The 18,502-nt window shown below is 45.6% G+C and overlaps 1 protein-coding gene across 2 annotated transcripts in view; it reads right to left on the reverse strand.

The window, feature by feature from the left end:
• Nucleotides 1–1,660: 1,660 nt before the first annotated feature.
• Nucleotides 1,661–18,502, reverse strand: part of MOCOS (molybdenum cofactor sulfurase) — a 381,792-nt gene continuing 364,950 nt past the window's right edge. Inside the window, exon 15 of one of the 2 annotated variants that reach the window (XM_075062631.1) lies at nucleotides 1,661–2,305. In XM_075062631.1, coding sequence (XP_074918732.1) covers nucleotides 2,159–2,305 — 147 coding nt within the window. In that variant the 3' untranslated portion in view covers nucleotides 1,661–2,158. Of the gene's footprint in view, nucleotides 2,306–4,492; nucleotides 5,113–18,502 lie in introns of those variants that run through there. The other variant, XM_075062632.1, reaches the window with a different exon arrangement.

An 18,502-nucleotide genomic window follows, 5' to 3' on the forward strand; every position in this document is an offset into this window, starting at 1 on the left:
CACCGCCTCACTAAATTCGGGAAAATGTCTCGCGAGGAATTAGTCTGGCCAAGGGAGTCTTCCTCCGTGGCCTTTGTGAGGGCAGAAATAAACACAGTCAGCCCAGGCTCTAGGTCAGGGTGTGGCACTGGTGAGTCAGGCCCTCAGGCAGGGGCTAAGTAACAACAGTATATAATAGTAAACCCAGGCCCTTGGCTCCAAAGGGCTTGGGAGAGGGGGAGACTGCCACTTGCAAGTTGGGTGGCAGCGGGGGCACAGGCCCTCCCACTCCAATGCGTCCCAGCTCAGGGCCATAGCAGCGACTGCTCTCGCAGTGAGCTCTGGGGTCAGGCCTTTATACTTCCAGAGCCACGCCCGACTCTCTGGGGGGCGGGCTCAGAGCTCCCTGGCTCCACCCACTCCGGTGTCTGTAGGGACTAGTCTCTCCCCAGGGCAGCAGGGAACCACACCATCTCACTACAATCCCAAAATGCTTTAATGAGTTTCAGTGCAAGACAGTGCTTAGAGTATTCCTGTAGATGATATAAATGACCTAGAACAACAATGAAGAGGTGAGTGCGGTCATATCTTTTATTGGACTAACTATACTGGTGAAAAAGACAAGCTTTCCAGCTACAGAGAGTGCTTCTTCAGGTCTGGGAAAGCTACTCAGAGTGTCACAGCTAAATACAAAGTGGAACATATTATTTAGCATAAGTAGTTAACACATATTGTAAGAATATTGCTGTAGCTGTCTTGGACCCAGGATATTAGAGAGACAAGGTACAATAAATTCCATGGGTCAGTTATGTATTGTGCAAAATGTTTTATTTAATTTTACCCATTTTAAATTTGTGGCTTTTTAATTTTCTTTTTGATTGTCTTTGTTCTTGTATTATGAGAAAGAGAACATGGACAAGTTCACTTTTACTTCCCTACATCATTCATTATTTCAGATTTCTTTTATCATGTCACCTCTTGGTCATCTCCTTTCTATATTTATTAGATATTTCTGATTCTGATATCACATCAGTTTTACACTGGTGTAACACAATTTCTTCAATTCTAATACTAAGATACTATTTTTTAAAATCTTCTCTCAGGTAGAATTCCTTCCATGCCTTTAAACATTTTATTTTTTCTTTTATGGGCCTATTCTGTTTCTGCTTTATCATTTGGGGGTGGCCAGAGATTAATAGAGAAATCAAAGTGAGCTCGTACCACCGATTTTATTTGGTTCTTGATTACTGCTATGCACTGAGCAGATATTTCCATTGAGCAGTCCACAGTTGTAATAGCCTCCTACTCAGATTTGAACCTTAGCGTTCATAAACTGAGAAGCTAACATGAAACCTCCAAGCTTAAATTACCAGCTTGGATCTGATCTCGCTGCCACCAATCAGGATTCAGGGCTCCTGATCGCCCCCGGGTCGCCCCAACCCTATCCCTGGGGGACCCCCAAGACCCAGAACCCCTGGGTCTCCCTATCTCATCCCCAGCTTCCCCCCTCCCTGGGTTAGCCTGAGCGATGCTGTACTAAACTCCTTGACTGCAAACCATCGAGGGCAATTTACCTCCCCCTGAGGCTATGCATTCAAACCTGGTCAAGCTAAGACAAAGAGATTTTCTCCCTCCCTTTGGACCGTAACTTTAACCAGAGAAACCAAAAACCTCAACCAGGTTTTAAAAAGAAAACTTTATATAAAAAGAGAGAAATTACATAGAATATCAACTCTGCATTCAAGGATCAATACAGGGCTGTTGCTTATAAGAAAATAGGAATAAACAGTCTGATTCAAAAGATAGCCAATTTAAACCAGTCCAGCAAAGTACACACATGTAAATACAACTACAATATAAACCTATTGCTTTTCCTTTTGTACTTACAACTTGGTAACAGAAGGGTAGAAAGAAGCTTGGAGATAGAAAGAAAAGTTGTTCTATCACAGCCGAAAGAAACAAAAAGACCAAGAATAAAGCCAAACCCCTCCAGAGGTTCCCTCCCCTGCTTCTAAAAATCCGGTTTCCTGATTGGTCCTCTGGTCAGGTGTTTGGTTCCCTTTGTTAACCCTTTACAGGTAAAAGAAACATTAACCCGTAGCTATCTATTTATGACAATATGTAATGTGTTTGTTAAAGAGGCTTAATTATGCATGTACAACTTGTCCAGCCAAAGACACTATCCTGAAGTTTTTTCTTCATTGGATAGAGGATTTGGAATTTCTCCATTTTCTTTCAACACTGGAAATACTTGAGATCCCACTGACAAGATATTTGGAAGAGATGAGCACAAGGACTGGTTCATTAGATATATGCCAAAGTTTGTCTGAAGAACAAGAAAAAATAATCAGTGTATGCCAAATCCAGAACTGTCAAATCTCCAGTAGATCTCATGACAAAGATAATGTTCATAAGAACAATGTTGCTATAAGGACAAAACTACCAAGTCTATATTATTAAATAGTTTTTCATTCATTAAATACAACAGACTGGTAACCAAGAGTCAATGTCAAGTTATTCAAGATGCAGACCTAGAAAGTAACTGGACAAATAAAAGAATATTTCATCACTAGTCCCTTAGTTTACCTATTTAATTTACAGTCCTCACAATCTGGTAATCTAATTAGCATTCTGGCTTCCTGAGAAATATATTTAATGTATTTCTGAGCTCAATTTCCACAGCCTAAACAGCGTAAGGATGCACATATGTTCAAACAGTGAAGCAAAGCTTTGCATCTCCTACCATGCATTATTTGCTTTGTTAATAGAACTTCATTCTGACTAACCTTTGTGAATGTTCCCTTCATCTGTTTTCATGAATATTTTGGTAAATTTTACTGAAAATATTCTGAATTGTGTTTATTAGTAACGCTGTAGCTGGGTGTCTACCATTAGCTGTGAAGCCGTCCAACAGATAAATATTAGAAATATTTATGTATACATCCCTGTGATACATGTGAATACTGAACAATGGAGATAAACAATATTGCACAGCTGCTTCACTCATTGATAAGGTTATGATTATGTCACGGAGGTCACAGAATCCATGACTTCCGTTGGCCTCCATGACATTTTCTTTTGCCTGGCTGGAACTCCTAGCCAGTCCCCACCCCTGGCCGCTCCCAGCCTCCACACCGATGAGGCGGCAGGCGACTCCTCACAAATGCCCAGCCATGGCGGGCGGCCCTGAGAGCTCCAGCAGCAGTGGGTGCTGACCCCGCCTCCCCATTTTGTCAGGGATATTTTTAGTAAAAGTCAGGGACAGGTCACAGTCTTCTGTGAATTTTTGTTTATTGCCCGTGACCTGTCCCTGACTTTTACTAAAAATATCCATGACAAAAACTTAGCCTTACTCCTTGACCTTTCATCTATCTTGTGCGCTGCAGTTTTGATTCTCTAAGGTGATGAGCAGTCTGGTCCCAGTCCAGCAAAGTACTGACCACATGCTCAATTTAAGCATATGAATAGTCCTAGTGACTGCAACAGATGTTTGCATGTGTTTTTTAAATGTTATGTTAAATTAACTGATCACTACTGAGGTGATTCAGGGTGTGTTTTCCCCAACATGCTTTTGTTTCCTAACTGCTGGTAATTTTAAAAATGTGCAAGAAAGGTCTTGCTATCAGTCCTGCTATCTTGAAAAATATTCCCAAATCCTTAGAATAGTTTTAGATAAAGAAAATTGTCAGTTATGCATTAAAACTTTTTTAAAAGTGAAAATTGAGATTTAAACTAAATGAAGATTTTCACATAAAATGTCTGCTTCACTCAAAATTTTTTGATTTCTCATTGGAAAAACAGAAACCCGAAAACAGAAAATTTTCAGCTGAAAACTGAAGTGTTTCCTTTTTTATTGCAGATTTTGATCAATTTTTTTGTTTCTAGCAGTCCACAGGGAATTTGTTTCAGTTTTCAATTTTTGAAAATTGTAAAAAATTCAGGTTGAGTCTTTTGACAAAAAGTCATAATTTTCCATAAAACCCCCTCTCCATTTTCTGAGTAGCTCCATTGTCAGAATTCAAATAAAGTAACTAAAAAAGAGAAATAGCGCAAACCTAATCGGGTTAATTAAATATTTGTTAAGTAAATGAGTCTTTTGTAAATAACAACCAGGTAATAGCTGAGTTTAGAAAAGTATGCTTGATACTTTTCTTGTCCTATGAAAGGAAGGTAACATGGAAATATACAATAATTTTAAGTCTTAAGGCAGAATTAGTGAGCATGGCTCAATGCAGAGGTCTTCTCCTTTTAGGCAAGGTGAAACTGAAGAGCAGGGGCCCGGAGAGTGTCTCAATGGGCCTGAAACTCTAGTCTCAGTTTTTAATTTACAGTCTTGAAAATAAGAAAAACTGCATGGGATTTTTTTTTTTTTAAACTCCTTATATATGTTTCCGCAGACTTGCTAGGATCTCAGACATCCAGCAGGGCTGCCAGGACTGACCAGTGTTTATCATAAATGACTCCTCCTTGCCACCAGGGGCCAGTGCAGTTCCAGTGCCAGTGGTGTCTTTCCTCCTTCACTCTCAATGATTTGCTATTTAGTGAATAATTGATGTATATGAATATTGTCTCTATCACATGTGAAGGTGAGGCCTGAGCTAATTTGCACTGCTATTTCAAGTGTGGTACAATGGTAACATATTTGAGAACCAGTGCTGTACAGAAATTCTGAAAACTATTAAGGTGATAATGATGTAGCAAGATGCTTTTCAAAAACTGTAGCTACCAAGATATGATCCAGATCAGCCATAACATTAAAATTCAAATATTACTGTCTGGTTTTTTTAAAAATCTTCTATTGCATTAAATGATTACTCCCACTTTGCTTTTTCTTGGCAATAAACTGCTTTCTTCACGGGCATCAATTATTTGTTTTCAGCCTTGTAGTTAACTTACTGGAAATTGGTTTCTTTCCCCATAACATAATGCAAAGCTAATATTGTGCCTTAATTGTATTACTTGCAAAAATCAGGTAAACAGAAACATAATAATGTAAAATGAATAAAATATTAGGTTACAATGCAACACATTTCACACAAATTTCATAACTCATTCTAAATAAACTTACTCTACTACTTATAATACAAATCTATAACTGTGTACATGTTATTGTATTGACTTCTTGGTTTATTTCTAGAATAGAATTGGACACATTATTCACAGTGTACAATTAAATTTATCTTTTTGAAAATTTATTTTTCTGAATTATTTCAGACCCAACTTTGATATTTACAAATTTGTTAATTAGTTGAAATTATTAAACAAATTGTATATGTGAACATATTTCAGAATTTTTGATTGCTCAAACACTATTTCAAATAGCCACCATTCAAATTTGCTGCTTTGATCAGCCACCTAAGTGACATTATTTTTTTTTTTGTTCCCTAATTGGATGACTTCCAAAGAGCGTTCAAGATGGCTGTGTGTAAATAGCCGTGCAAATACTTATTTGAATGAGTACTGTGTGCTAACTAAAGGTAAACAAAAGTGTTTAATATCACTGAAGCAAATTTACCATTTTTATTCATTTTTTAAAAATTATTAGATCAGCAACATTTTAGACAATGAATAGCAAAACAAGCCTTCCTAAAAAGATGTCCATGCCAAGCCAATTTTACTTCGAAGACCACAAAAACTAGAATTTTGTCCTTTTAACATTTCACTATTAAAAAAAATTGAGGCTTTCAGTCCCTGAGATTATAGTTTGCAGTTATGAACCACCATTCTTAAGTGTTACTTCAATTATATATACACTACATAAATGGGTCCATGCAATGCATACTTCTTTATTCACTGTGACAGACTCAAACCAGTGGGGTACAGGAATCTGGTAGAGGGCAAATATACTGGTCACTGGGTGAGTAGTTTTCTGTTCCCTGAGTGACCAGAGTAGGGGCTGCACTAGAGTAATCAGGAACTTGCTAGAACCAATTAAGGCAGACAGACTGATTAGAACACCTGCCGGCAATCAAGGCAGGCTAATCAGGGCACCTGGGTTTAAAAAGGAGCTCACTCCAGTCAGGTGGGGAGGAGCTAGAGGAGAGGAAGTGCATATGAGGAGCTGGGAGCAAGAAGCACAAGGAGCTGAGAGTGAGAGAATGTGCTGCTGGAGGACTGCGGAGTACAAGCGTTATCAGACACCAGGAGGAAGGTCTTGTGGTGAGGATAAAGATGGTGTTTAGAGGAGGCCATGGGGAAGCAGACCAGGGAGTTGCAGCTGTCATGCAGCTGTTACAGGAGGCACTATAGATAGCTGCAATCCACAGGGTCCTGGGCTGGAACCTGGAGTAAAGGGCGGGCCTGGGTTCCCCCCAATCCTCCCAACTCCTGATCAGACACAGGAGAAGTTGACCCAGATTGTGGGGAAGATCACTGAGATGAGCAAATCTGCCAAATAAGAGCAGGACCCACCAAGGTAGAGGAGGAACTTTGTCACATCACATATAAATATGTTGGGTCTGATTCTCCACAAGACAATAGCCTGAGGTGCTAGGACTGACAAAGAGATGGACAGAAGAGACTTTCTTTTTAAAATACTTCTCTTCATTTTCTACTTAGTTCAGATTATAACTTGATGAGAATACAGACTTGCTTGAACTGGTAACCATCACATTAAAGGCACTGCATATTAGAACTTAATTCAGATGGCTGAGAGGTAGCACTCCTTGATTTCAATACTGGATCACCAAGGGAATTGCTGTCTCTCAGTTGACTAATTAAACTCTCGCACCATGGGCCACATTTTACCACATGAAGCAAATGGATATAATAAACAATTCACTAACTCACAAGTGTGTTGTGAAGTTTAAGTACAGTAGTAATTAATGTTTGTAGAAGTGTTTCAGATCTTTGGAATGAAAGGCACTAGCATAGTGTAAAGCACTGTATCATTATGATTAATCAGATAAGAGAAGTCATTGTCTAGCTCTAGCAAAGTCTGTGTAAACAGTCCAATAAGCTGGAGTCTAATTCTGCAAGATAATGAGCACTCCTAATTCATGGTGACATCCCTGGGAGCAAAGGAGGCTTTGCAGGCCCAGGGGAAACTTGGCATCTTGCAGGACCACACCCTTAGTGAGTAAATGCATGGTGTAGCTATATCCATGAACAGTAGTTTTACCAGAACAAACTGGCAATATCAGTACACTGCACTAGTGCATTATGGGGTTTGCAACAGTATGACTAATTCTGGTAACTGAACAACAAGCCAGTCTTACAAGGTGATCTGCATCTACAGAGGGGCGCTGCATTACAGCAAACACAGTACAACATTAATGCGAAGACACTCAGGAAATGCACTGTGTACATTTCACATAGGGCAGCGCCCTAGGTAGAGTTAGTGGGTATTTTGACTTCTGTTTGATTTATATGCTTGTCTAGTCTTTTCTGCTCTACTACAAAACATACACCTAGGAATCTCCAGCATCACAGAGTTCTGTCACATAAGGAGAGTTATTTTTTTTCGACTAGGTCACAAAAGTTAGATGGAATTCTTAACTAATGTTGTTTTAAAATTGATGGTAGTAGTCATCAGGTTTCCTTTGCAGGTGTGTTTGAATGTTGATTAAAACAACATTATCAAAGTTTTAGTAAATAAATGCAGTTGGGTAGGCTGCATTGCTCTGGTTTATGTTAGGTTATCAACAACAATTTGTGTGTCACTAGTTAAAATTAATGGGCCTGATTTCCAGCAGTGGTAGGCACTTGTAGACCCCATGGTCTTCAACTGGAGCTCATGATGCTTTGCATCTCTGAAAAAATCAGGCAAAAATACTATTTCAGCTATAAACATTTGACGATCTTTGTATTTCTTACTCTAATTTAACTTACTATTATAGCTCGATGGCAGAGCTCTACTGTAGGGCAGCTAAGTTGCTAAATTTTGGTATATTTTTGTCATGAAAAAACTTACTACAGTAAAAGGTGTGTTATCTGGCACTTTATCAACCAGAAAGCTCTATAAATTGGCATTTCTGATCTTCACTAGGGTTGCCAGGTGTCCGGTTGACGCGGGGCCAGCAGACTTCTTACCTGGCTTCGCATGGCTCCCGCAAGTGGTGACATGTCCCTGCTGCTCCTAGGTGGAGGAACGGATATAGGGGCTCCATGTGCTGCCCCTGCCCTACCCTGAGCACTGGCTCTGCAGCTCCCATTGGCCAGGAACCACAGCCAATGGGAGCTGCGGGGCTGGCGCCTACAGGTAGAGGCACCGCATGGAGCTGCCTGGCCACACCTCTGCCTAGGAGCAGCAGAGAAATGTCGCCACTTGCGGGAAGCCGCTCAAGGAGGGCGCCGCCCGGATCTAGCACCTCGAAACCCCTCCTGTGCCCCAACCCCATCTCGAACCCTCTCCCACCCCTAAACTCCCTCCCAGAACCTGTGCCCCGCACCGCCTCCCACACCCCAATCCCCAGCCCTGAGCCCCCTCCTGTACCCAAACTCCCTCCCTCTTAGTTAACTGGAATTTTTGATTTACCGTCACCCCCCCATTCTCCCAACATGCCAGATAAAAAACAGTTACCCACCTTTTAGTAACTGTTTTCTTCAAGATGAGTAGTTCATGTCCATTCAAAGTAGGTGTGCGCGCACCGTGTGCACGCCAGCTAAAAAATTTTCTCCTAGCAGCGTCCATAGAGTCAGCCCGGGCGCACCCTGGAGTGGTGCCAACACGGCGCCCTATAAAGGAGCCTGCTGACCCTCCACCCCCTCAGTTCCTTCTTGCCGGCACTCCGACAGAGGGGCAGGAGGGTGGGTGTTGGAATGGACATGAACAACGCATCTCGAAGAACAACAGTTACTAAAAGGTGGGTTACCATTTTTTCTTCTTCGAGTGGTTGTTCATGTCCATTCAAAGTAGGTGACTCACAAGCCTAACCTTAGGAGGTGGGGTCAGAGATCACTGCTGACTGGAGTACTGCGCGACCGAAGGCTGCATCATCCCTAGCCTGGTGCGTGATGGCATAGTGAGACGAGAACGTGTGGATGGAGGACCACGTGGCCGCTCTACAAATCTCCTGAGTTGGAACCTGAGCCAGGAACGCCGCAAAAGAGGCCTGTGCCCTAGTGGAGTGGGCCGTGACCGGAGGGACAGAGGTCTCAGCTATACGATAGCATTCCCAGATGCAAGTCCCGATCCACGAAGAGATTTGCTGAGAGGAGACCGGGAGCCCCTTCATCCTTTCTGTCACTGCGACGAAGAGCTGGGTCGAGCATCTGAATGGCTTGGTACGCTCTATGTAAAAGGCCAAGGCCCTGAGGACATCCAGGGAGTGTAGCCTCTGCTCTTCACTGGAGGCATGTGGTTTCAGATAAAACACCGGGAGAAAGATATCTTGGCCCATGTGGAACTGTGAAACGACCTTGGGTAGGAAAGCCGGATAAGGTCTAAGTTGGACCCTGTCCTTGCAGAAGACTGTGTACGGGGGCTCACATGTTAACGCTCGAAGCTCCAACACCCGTCAGGCCGAGGTTATCGCCGCCAGGAAGGCGGTCTTGTACTACAGGTACAGCAGGGACCACAAAGCCAGAGGCTCGAAGGGAGGCCCCGAGAGGACTGAGAGGACCAGATTCAGGTCCCAAGCAGGGATCGGCTGACACACATGCGGAAAGAGCCTGTCCATACCCTTGAGGAAACGCCCAACCAGTGGGTTCGCAAACACCAAGGCACCCCCCCTCTCCCAGATGAAAAGCGGATATGGCCGCCAAGTGAACGCAAATGGAGGAAAGCAGGAGGCCCAGTTGTCTTAGGTGAAGCAAATAGTCAAGGACAGCTGGAATTGGTACCCACAGCGGGTCGAGACCCCGCTGACCCGACCATATGGAGAAGTGCTTCCATTTAGCCAGGTAGGTAGCCCTAGTTGACGGCTTCCTGCTATCCAGCAGCGCCTGACCTGCTGGGAGCACTGCAACTCCACCGGGTTCAGCCATGGAGCATCCAGGCTGTGAGGTGAAGGGACTTGAGGTTCGGATGGTGGAGGGAGCCCTGGTCCTGCGTGATCAGGTCCGGGAGAAGGGGCAGCATCAGGGGCGACTGAACGGACATGTGTAGGAGTGACGTGTACCAATGCTGGCGCGGCCACGCCGGAGCTATCAGGATTACCCTGGCGTGATCCCTGAGAACCTTTAAAAGCACCCTGTGTATCAGGAGGATCGGAGGGAAGGCGTAGAGCAGACCATCCTCCCATGGCTGAAGGAAGGTGTCCAACAGAGACCCCCGACTGCGGTCCAGGAGGGAGCAAAACTGTCGGCACTTCCTGTTTTCCCTTGAAGCAAACAGGTCTAACTGGGGAAAGCCCCTGTCAAGGTTTTTCCCCCCACTTTTGAACTTTAGGGTACAAAAAGTGGGGATCTGCATGAACACTTTTAAGCTTAATTACTAGCTTAAATCTGGAACGCTGCCACCAGCCAGAATTTAGTGTCTGCCACACTTTCTGTTCCCCCAAAACCTTCCCTGGGGAACCCAGACCCAACCCCTTGGGTCTTAAAACAAGGAGAAATTAACCATCCTGCTCCTTTTCCCCCCAGACTTTCCCCTCCCTGGGTTGCCTTGAGAGGCTTCACAGAAATCCAAACTCCTTAGATCTTAAAACAAAGAGGAATTAACCTTCCCCCTCCTTTTCCCCAACCAAATCCCTGCTGAGTTCAGACCCATCCCTTGGATCTTAAAACAAGGAAAAAATCAATCAGGTCATAAAAAGAAAACTTTTAATTAAAGAAAGAAAGAAAGGTAAAATTTTATCTCTGTAAAATCAGGATAGAAAATGTTTTACAGGGTACTCAGATTCATATAGACTAGAGGGACCCCCCACCCAGCCTTAGATTCAAAGTTACAGCAAACAGAGGTAAAAATCCTTCCAGTAAAAAGACACATTTACAAGTTAAGAAAACAAACATAAGACTAATCCGCCTTGCCTGGCTATTACTTACAATTTTGAAACATGAAAGACTGATTCAGAAAGATTGGGAAAGCGTGGGTGTGCGTCTGGTCCCTCTTAGCCCCAAGAGCGAGCAACAAACCAAACAAAAAGCACAGAGACTTCCCTTGACCAAGATTTGAAAGTATCTTGTCCCCCTATTGGTCCTCTGGTCAGGTGACAGCCAGGTTCACTGAGCTTCTTAACCCTTTACAGGTAAGAGAGACATTAACCCTTAACTATCTGTTTATGACACACTTGCCTGACCTGCTGGGAGCACTGCAACTCCACTGGGTTCAGCCATGGAGCATCCAGGCTGTGAGGTGAAGGGACTTGAGGTTCGGATGGTGGAGGGAGCCCTGGTCCTGCGTGATCAGGTCTGGGAGGAGGGGCAGCGTCAGGGGCACCTGAACGGACATGTGCAGGAGTGACATGTACCAATGCTGGCATGGCCATGCCGGAGCTATCAGGATTACCCTGGCGTGATCCCTGAGAACCTTTAAAAGCACCCTGTGTATCAGGGGGATCGGAGGGAAGGCGTAGAGCAGACCATCCTCCCATGGCTGAGGGAAGGCGTCCGACAGAGATCCCCGACTGCGGCCCAGGAGGGAGCAAAACTGTTGGCACTTCCTGTTTTCCCTTGAAGCAAACAGGTCTAACTGAGGAAAGCCCCATAGCTGGAAAATTGAGCGCACCACATCCCATCTGAGGGACCACTCGTGACCCTGGAACGAGCAGCTGAGGGTGTCCGCCAAACCATTCTGCTCCCCCGGAAGATAGAATGCCGTCAGATGAGTGGCATTGTGAACGCAGAAATCCCACAGCGCAAGGGCTTCCCTGCAGAGGGGAGAGGAGCGTGCACCCCCCTGTTTGTTGATATAAAAGACTGCCGCCATGTTGTCCGAAAGGACTGAAACACACCTGCCGGCCAGGTGAGACCGGAAGGTCAAACACACCAGGTGGACTGCTCTCAGCTCCCTGACATTGATATCCAACTTAAGGTCCTCCGGCGACCACAAGCCCTGTGTCCTGAGGCGTCCCAGGTGCACTCCCCAACCTCGATCCGAGGTGTCTGTCACCAGGGAGAGGGAGGGCTACGGGGTAGCAAAGGGGACACCCATTCAGACTTCCCGCGGGTCATGCCACCACCGTAGCAAGCTCAGCACCAAACAGGGAATGGAACCACTGAGTCCAGGGGGTCCCTGCCCGGGCGATAAACTGTCGCCAACCAGAACTGCAGCGGGCGAAGCCGGAGTCTGGCATGGACCACCACATAGGTGCATGCTGCCATGTGGCCCAGCAGCCGGAGGCAAACTCACGCCATGGTGACCGGGGCGCGGTGCAGTCCGAGGATGAGCTCAGAAATTGCACAGAACCTGGACTCCGGCAGATACGCTTTGGCGTGTGGGGACTCCAGAACCGGTCCTATGAATTCTATTCGTTGCGTTGGAGACAGGGTGGATTTGGCTTCGTTTAAGAGGAGGCCAAGATCGAGAAAGGTCCACCTGATGAAGCACACCTGGGTCTCTACCTGCTCCTTGGAGCGGCCCTTTATGAGCCAGTCGTCCAGATAGGGGAATACCTGGATGCCCCGCCTGCGCAGGAAGGCCACCACGACCGCCATGCACTTTGTGAAGACCCTGGGAGCAGCTGACAGGCCAAACGGGAGCACCGTGAACTGCAGATGGACGTCGGCCATGATGAACGTGAGGTACCGATGGTGCCATGGAATTATGGCAATGTGGAAATAGGCGTCCTTTAAGTCAAAGGCGGCATACCAATCTCCTGGATCCAGGGAGGGGATGATTGAGGACAGGGAGACTATGCAAAATTTGAGTTTCCTCACAAACTTGTTCAGCCGCCACAAATCTAGGATGGGTCTCAGGCCCCTTTTTGCCTTTGGTATGAGAAAATACCGGGAATAGAAGCCTTTGCCCCAGAGCTCCCACGGGACTTCCTCCACCGCCCCGTCTCTATGAGGGACTTCACTTCCTGAATTAGAAATTGCTCGTGAGAAGGGTCCCTGAAGAGGGATGGGGAGGGAGGTTGGTGGGACGGAAGGGAGGAGAACTTGATAGAATATCCCCTCTCTACCGTGCGGAGCACGCATTTGTCCGACGTAATTCGGGACCAGGCACGGTAGAAGTGGGACAGACGTGACCCAAAAGTAGGGGTGGAAGGATCCAGAGTCTCGATTGGTAGGTCGCCCTCGACCGTACCATCAAATAGGGGGTCTAGGCCCAGATGGTGGTCTCGATTGGCCAGATGCCTGGCTGGAGGGGTGGCGCTGGTGACGCCTCCTGCCATTTCTGCCCTGCCTGCGCCCCAGCTCCTGGCGAGTCTGTGACTGGTATGGGTGAGGGGCCACCTCTTAGCGGCCAATGAAGCTGGTGTTTGCCATAGGGTGTGGGACGTATCCGCTATAGTCTTTATCAGCAGGAGGGCCACCCTGGATGGCCCTGAGGAGGCCGGAATGTCCACTACAGGGTCCGCGTCCACCTCAATCTCCTCCGCTTGGATTGCGAGGCTTCGAGCTGCTCGCTGAAGCAATTGTTGGAGGATTCGAGTGTCCTCTAGGGCCGGTGCCGGTGCCGCAGCCGTGTCCGAGACTGCCTTGTCTGGGGAGGACGACGAGGAGATTACATGGAGCGGCCCTTCCTCCGGTGCATGCGGCCCCTCGGGGTCCTGCGGCACATGGTATTGAGGTTGCAGTGCCGGTTCCAAGTCTAAATGCAGCACCGCGGCTGGTACCGGGGTCGCCAGTGAGCGACTTGGTGTATCATGTGGTGCCGGCGGAGCCCGAACGAAAGCCGTTGCTGCTGCCCGGTTCGGGAGTGCTGAACTTGATGATGGCACACCCCTGCCCGGCGATGGTGCCGGTGGGGGAGGCAGCTGCGCCGGGGCCACCGACATCGAGGACACCGAAGCCAACTGTGACCGAGGGCCAAACGCCTGGCCTACCAACTGATGGTAGGCCAGGGAGTCCAAAACGGCCACTGCGAGGGTGGCTGCCATTGTTGCTGCCACTGCATGTAACGTTGGTGGCTCACCCCCGACACCGATCTCTGCTCCATGATCGGCTGGAGCGATAGGAGTCTGAGGTCTCTGAGTATGAGGATTTGGAGGGAGCAGTGCCCGGTGCCAAAGGAGAGCGGTACTGAGGTGGCGGGGAGCCTCTCATCTGGTCCTGTGCCGCCTTCACAGCGCAGTGCGGGGAGGGAGGCAACAGCATGGCTGGCTTGCCTCTAGATTGCACTGGTGGACGGGCCACAGCAGGCAACTCCCTACGATGCGGGGAGGCCGGTGCCGGGAGACCCATTAGGCCAGAGGCCACCTTGAATGCCTCCGGCGTTGACGGGGGGCATATGTCTCCGCTGAGGTCCAGGGAGTTAGGATGGTTCGGACTCGACCACCCTCTCTGCGGTGCGGGAGTCGACGGAATCACCGAGGGCTGCAGCCCAGCCTGTCCACTTACAACTGCGGACAGCGTCAGCCTTGGATCCTGGTGGGGTGACCGATCCCTCACCGGCTTCCTTCTCTTGGCGGGCACCGGCGAAGGTGTGCAGTGCTGCACTGAAGCCATCTTCCTATGACCCGACTCCATCCGGTGCCGGGTTTTCGACGACTTGGGTGGGCCTTAAGTCCTGATGCTGGTGCCGGGGCACTCCGCACTGAGGATGATGTGCTGGGCACTGCCTTGGCCGGTTCTGGGTCCGAGGGTGGTCGTAGGGCCGCCTCCATCAGGAGGACTCTAAGTCTTTGAGCCCTGTCCTTAAGAGTTCACGGGTGGAAGCCTCTACAGATAGAGCACTGGTCCTTTTGGTGGCTCTCTCCGAGGCACCTCAAACACGCAGAGTGCGGGTCACTCTTGGGCATGAATTTCCCGCAGTTCTCGCAGAGTTTGAACCCGCATGCCCCAGCGAGCAACGAAGACTGCGCGGGGGAACCGCCCAACTACGAAAACTATATACAAAAATCTAACTAACTATAAAATAACTGAATACACGGACTAAACGGTAAGAATAGGACACTGCCAAAATGCTATGCAAGAGAAGTTCCACCTAGCCATCACTGGCGGTAAGAAGGAACTGAGGGGGTGGAGGGTCGGCGGGCCCCTTTATAGGGTGCCGTGGTGGCGCCACTCCAGGGGGCGCCCGGACCAACCCTACGGATGCTGCTAGGGGAAAATCTTCCGGCTGGCGTGCACGCGGCATGCGCACACCTACTTTAAATGGACATGAACAACCACTCGAAGAACAACAAAGCTTTTACTGTAATATGAAACACAGTTTAATATTTTGATAAGTATATTTCATTTATATTTTCATATTTCATAAGTATATTTTGATACTTAGCTTTTTTATTTAAACATGTGGAATCTGATATCATAGAATCATAGTCATGTAGGACTGCAAGGTACCTTGACAGGTCATCAAGTCCAACTCCCTCCAGTGAGGAGCCACGCAAAGCTAGACCATCGCTTACAGGTGTTTGTCCAACCTGTTCTTAAAAACTTCCAGTGATGGGGATTCCACAACCTCCCTTGGAAGCCTATTGCAGAGTTCAACTACCCTTACAGTTAGAAAAAACTTTTCCTAATATCTAACCTAAATCTCCCTTGCTGCAGATTAAGACCATTACTTCTTGTCCTACCTTCAGTGGACATGGAGAACAATGGATCACCATCCTCTTTATAACAGCTGTTAACATATTTGAAGATGGTTTTCTGGTCCCTCAGTGACCTGAAGAAGAGCTCTATATAGCTCAAAAACCTCTTCTGTTTCACCAACAGGAGTTGATCCAATAAAATGTTACCCCACCCACCTTTCCTTTCTAATAGCCTGGGTCCAACATGGCTACAGCAATGCTGCAAACACCCAGTCTTCTTTTCTCAGGATTAAACACACCCATTTTTTAAAACCTTTACTCAGATGTCAGGTTTTCTAAAATATTGATCGTTTTTATTGCTATCCTCTGGACTCTCTCCAATTTATCCACATCTTTCTGAAGTCTGGTGCCCAGAACTGGACATGGGACTTCAACTGTGGCCATACCAGTGCTGAGTAGAGTGGGAAAATTACCTCCCTGGCTTACATGTGACAGTCATGTTAATACACCTCATAATGATATTAGCCTATTTTGCAACTGCATCACATTGTTGAGTCATATTCAGTTTGAGATCCACTATAACCCCCAAGATCCTTTCCAGTAGTACTACCACCTATCTCCATTCTGTAGTTGTACATTTGATTTTTCCTTCCTAAATGTAATATTTTTTCACTTGTCTTTGTTGAATTTCAACTTGTTGATTTCAGAACAATTTTCTAATTTGTCAAGGTTGTTTTGAATTCTAATCCTGTCCTCAATAGTGCTTATAACCACTCCCATCTTGGTGTCAACCTCAAATTTTATAAGCACACTCTCCACTCCATTATCCATGTCATTAATAGAAATATTGAGTAGTACTGGACCCAGGATTGACTACTACAGGACCCCACTTTATACACCCTCCCAGTTTGATAGTGAACCATTGATAACTACTTTTTGAATATTGTCTTTCAACTAGTTGCACACTCAATTTCTTCTTGACCATATTTCCCTAATTTGCTTATGAGAATGTCATGTGGAACTGTGTCAAAAGCCTTACTAAAAATCAAGATATATCATGTGTACTGCTCCCCGTCCCCATCCATCCTCTGGGCCAATATTTCTGTCAAAGAAGGAAAGGAGATTGGTTTGGAATGACTTGTTCTTGACAAATCCATGCTGGTTATTCCTTATAATCCTAATATTGTCTATCTGCTTACAAATTGATTGTTTAATAATTTTTTCCAGCATTTTTCCAGGTATCAAACTTAGGCTGACTGGTCTATAAATTCCCTGGGTCTTTTGTCCTCTTCTTATTGCCTTTTATGTGTCACTTGCTATGTGTAACTGATTTTGTGCCTTAGCCTTTCTGATTCAGTCCCTACATGCTCATGCTATTCTTTTGTATTCTTTAGCAATTTGTCCATGTTTCCATTTTTTGTAGGATTCCTTTTTGATTTTCAGATCATTAAAGAGCTCCTCATACAGCCATATTGGCCTCTTACTATTCTTCCTCTCTCTCCTTCTCGTGGGGATAGTTTGCTGTTGTGCCTTTCATTTTGTCTCTCTGAAAAACTGCCAGTTCTCCTCAACTCCTTTTCCCCTTAGATTTTCTTCCCATGGGACCTTACTTACCACTTCTCTGAGTTTGTTAAAGTCTGCTTTTTTGAAGTCAATTTTTCTTATTCTGCTGCTCTGATCCCTTCCTTTCCCCGGAACCATGAAATGTATCATTTCATGATCCCCTTGTACCCAAATTGTCTTCTACCTTCACATTCGCAATCAATTTCCTCCTTTTTGATCAGAAACAAAATGGCTGCCTCCTGGTTACTTCCTCCACTTTATGAAACAAAAGGTTGTCCCTAGTATATTCCAAGAATTTACTGGAAATTTTGTTTTGCCATATTACTTTTCCAACAGCTATCTAGGTAGTTAAAGTCCCTCATTACTACAAGATTTTGTGTTTTGGATATTTCTGTCATTTGTTCTAAAAATGCCTCATTCACTTCCTCTTCCTGATTTGGTGATTTTCAGGATAACCCTAACCATGACACCAACCCTATTTCCACCTCCTTTTTTATCTTATATCCAGACACTTTCCATTATTTCTTTCCGGACCTCAGTACAAGTGTATATATTCTGGATGTATAATGCAACACCTCTTCCCTTTTTTCTTTGCTTTTCGTTCCTGAACAAGCTGTACCCCTTGTATTCCAGTCATGAGACTTATCCCACTAAGTCTCTGTGATGCCAGTTAAGTCATAATGTAGCTTATTTCTACAATGCTAAAGTATCTGCACAACATTGCCTTTAATAACTTGGCTACCCAAGCTGCAAAAACAGTGCATTTATTTATTATGTGTGGATTCGCCATGTAACAACTATTAACTGTTCATTCTGTTTGCTTGTTGCACTTGTAATAACTATCTTACAGACAATTATTTACTATTAACACTTTGCCGGGGCTCTTCAACTGCATTTGTATAATTGTGTACTGCTATCTTCCTGTGACCCTCAAAAATAAAAAGATAGTAAACACCTCAGAAGAAAAGAACATGTGAAGATATGTGGCACCTGAACTACCAAAGGAGTTGCACATCTTTAGCTGTGTAGGCATTTGAACCACCCATTCCACCATGAATGGTGAAAGGTTCAAGAACAGGGGAGCAGAACTCTTTCCCCTCTATGACTATCAGCAATATGTTTTACAGCTCTCTGTTTGCCATATTTCACTTATCTGATGCTACGTTCTAAGGAGAACAGATTGCTCTCTTTGCTTGGATGTTTAATGCATTATTTGGTTCTAGGGGTACTTGTATCAAGAGAGCCTTTGATTACGATTAAATCAGAAATGCAAATAGAAGCTTATCACTGCTGTTGGGAGTATGCAGGACATGCTTCATTTCGGTCTCTTCCGTGAGCTTATGTCCCAGGGAAAGTTTTCTTGCCTCTTGAGAATTTCCTTGAGTTTGGAGAGGATTCCCTCAATGGAGACTGAATAAATACTAGGGGCCAAGTTTAGT

Source organism: Chelonoidis abingdonii, chromosome 2 (assembly GCF_003597395.2).
Source record: "Chelonoidis abingdonii isolate Lonesome George chromosome 2, CheloAbing_2.0, whole genome shotgun sequence".
Taxonomy (NCBI): domain Eukaryota; kingdom Metazoa; phylum Chordata; order Testudines; family Testudinidae; genus Chelonoidis; species Chelonoidis abingdonii.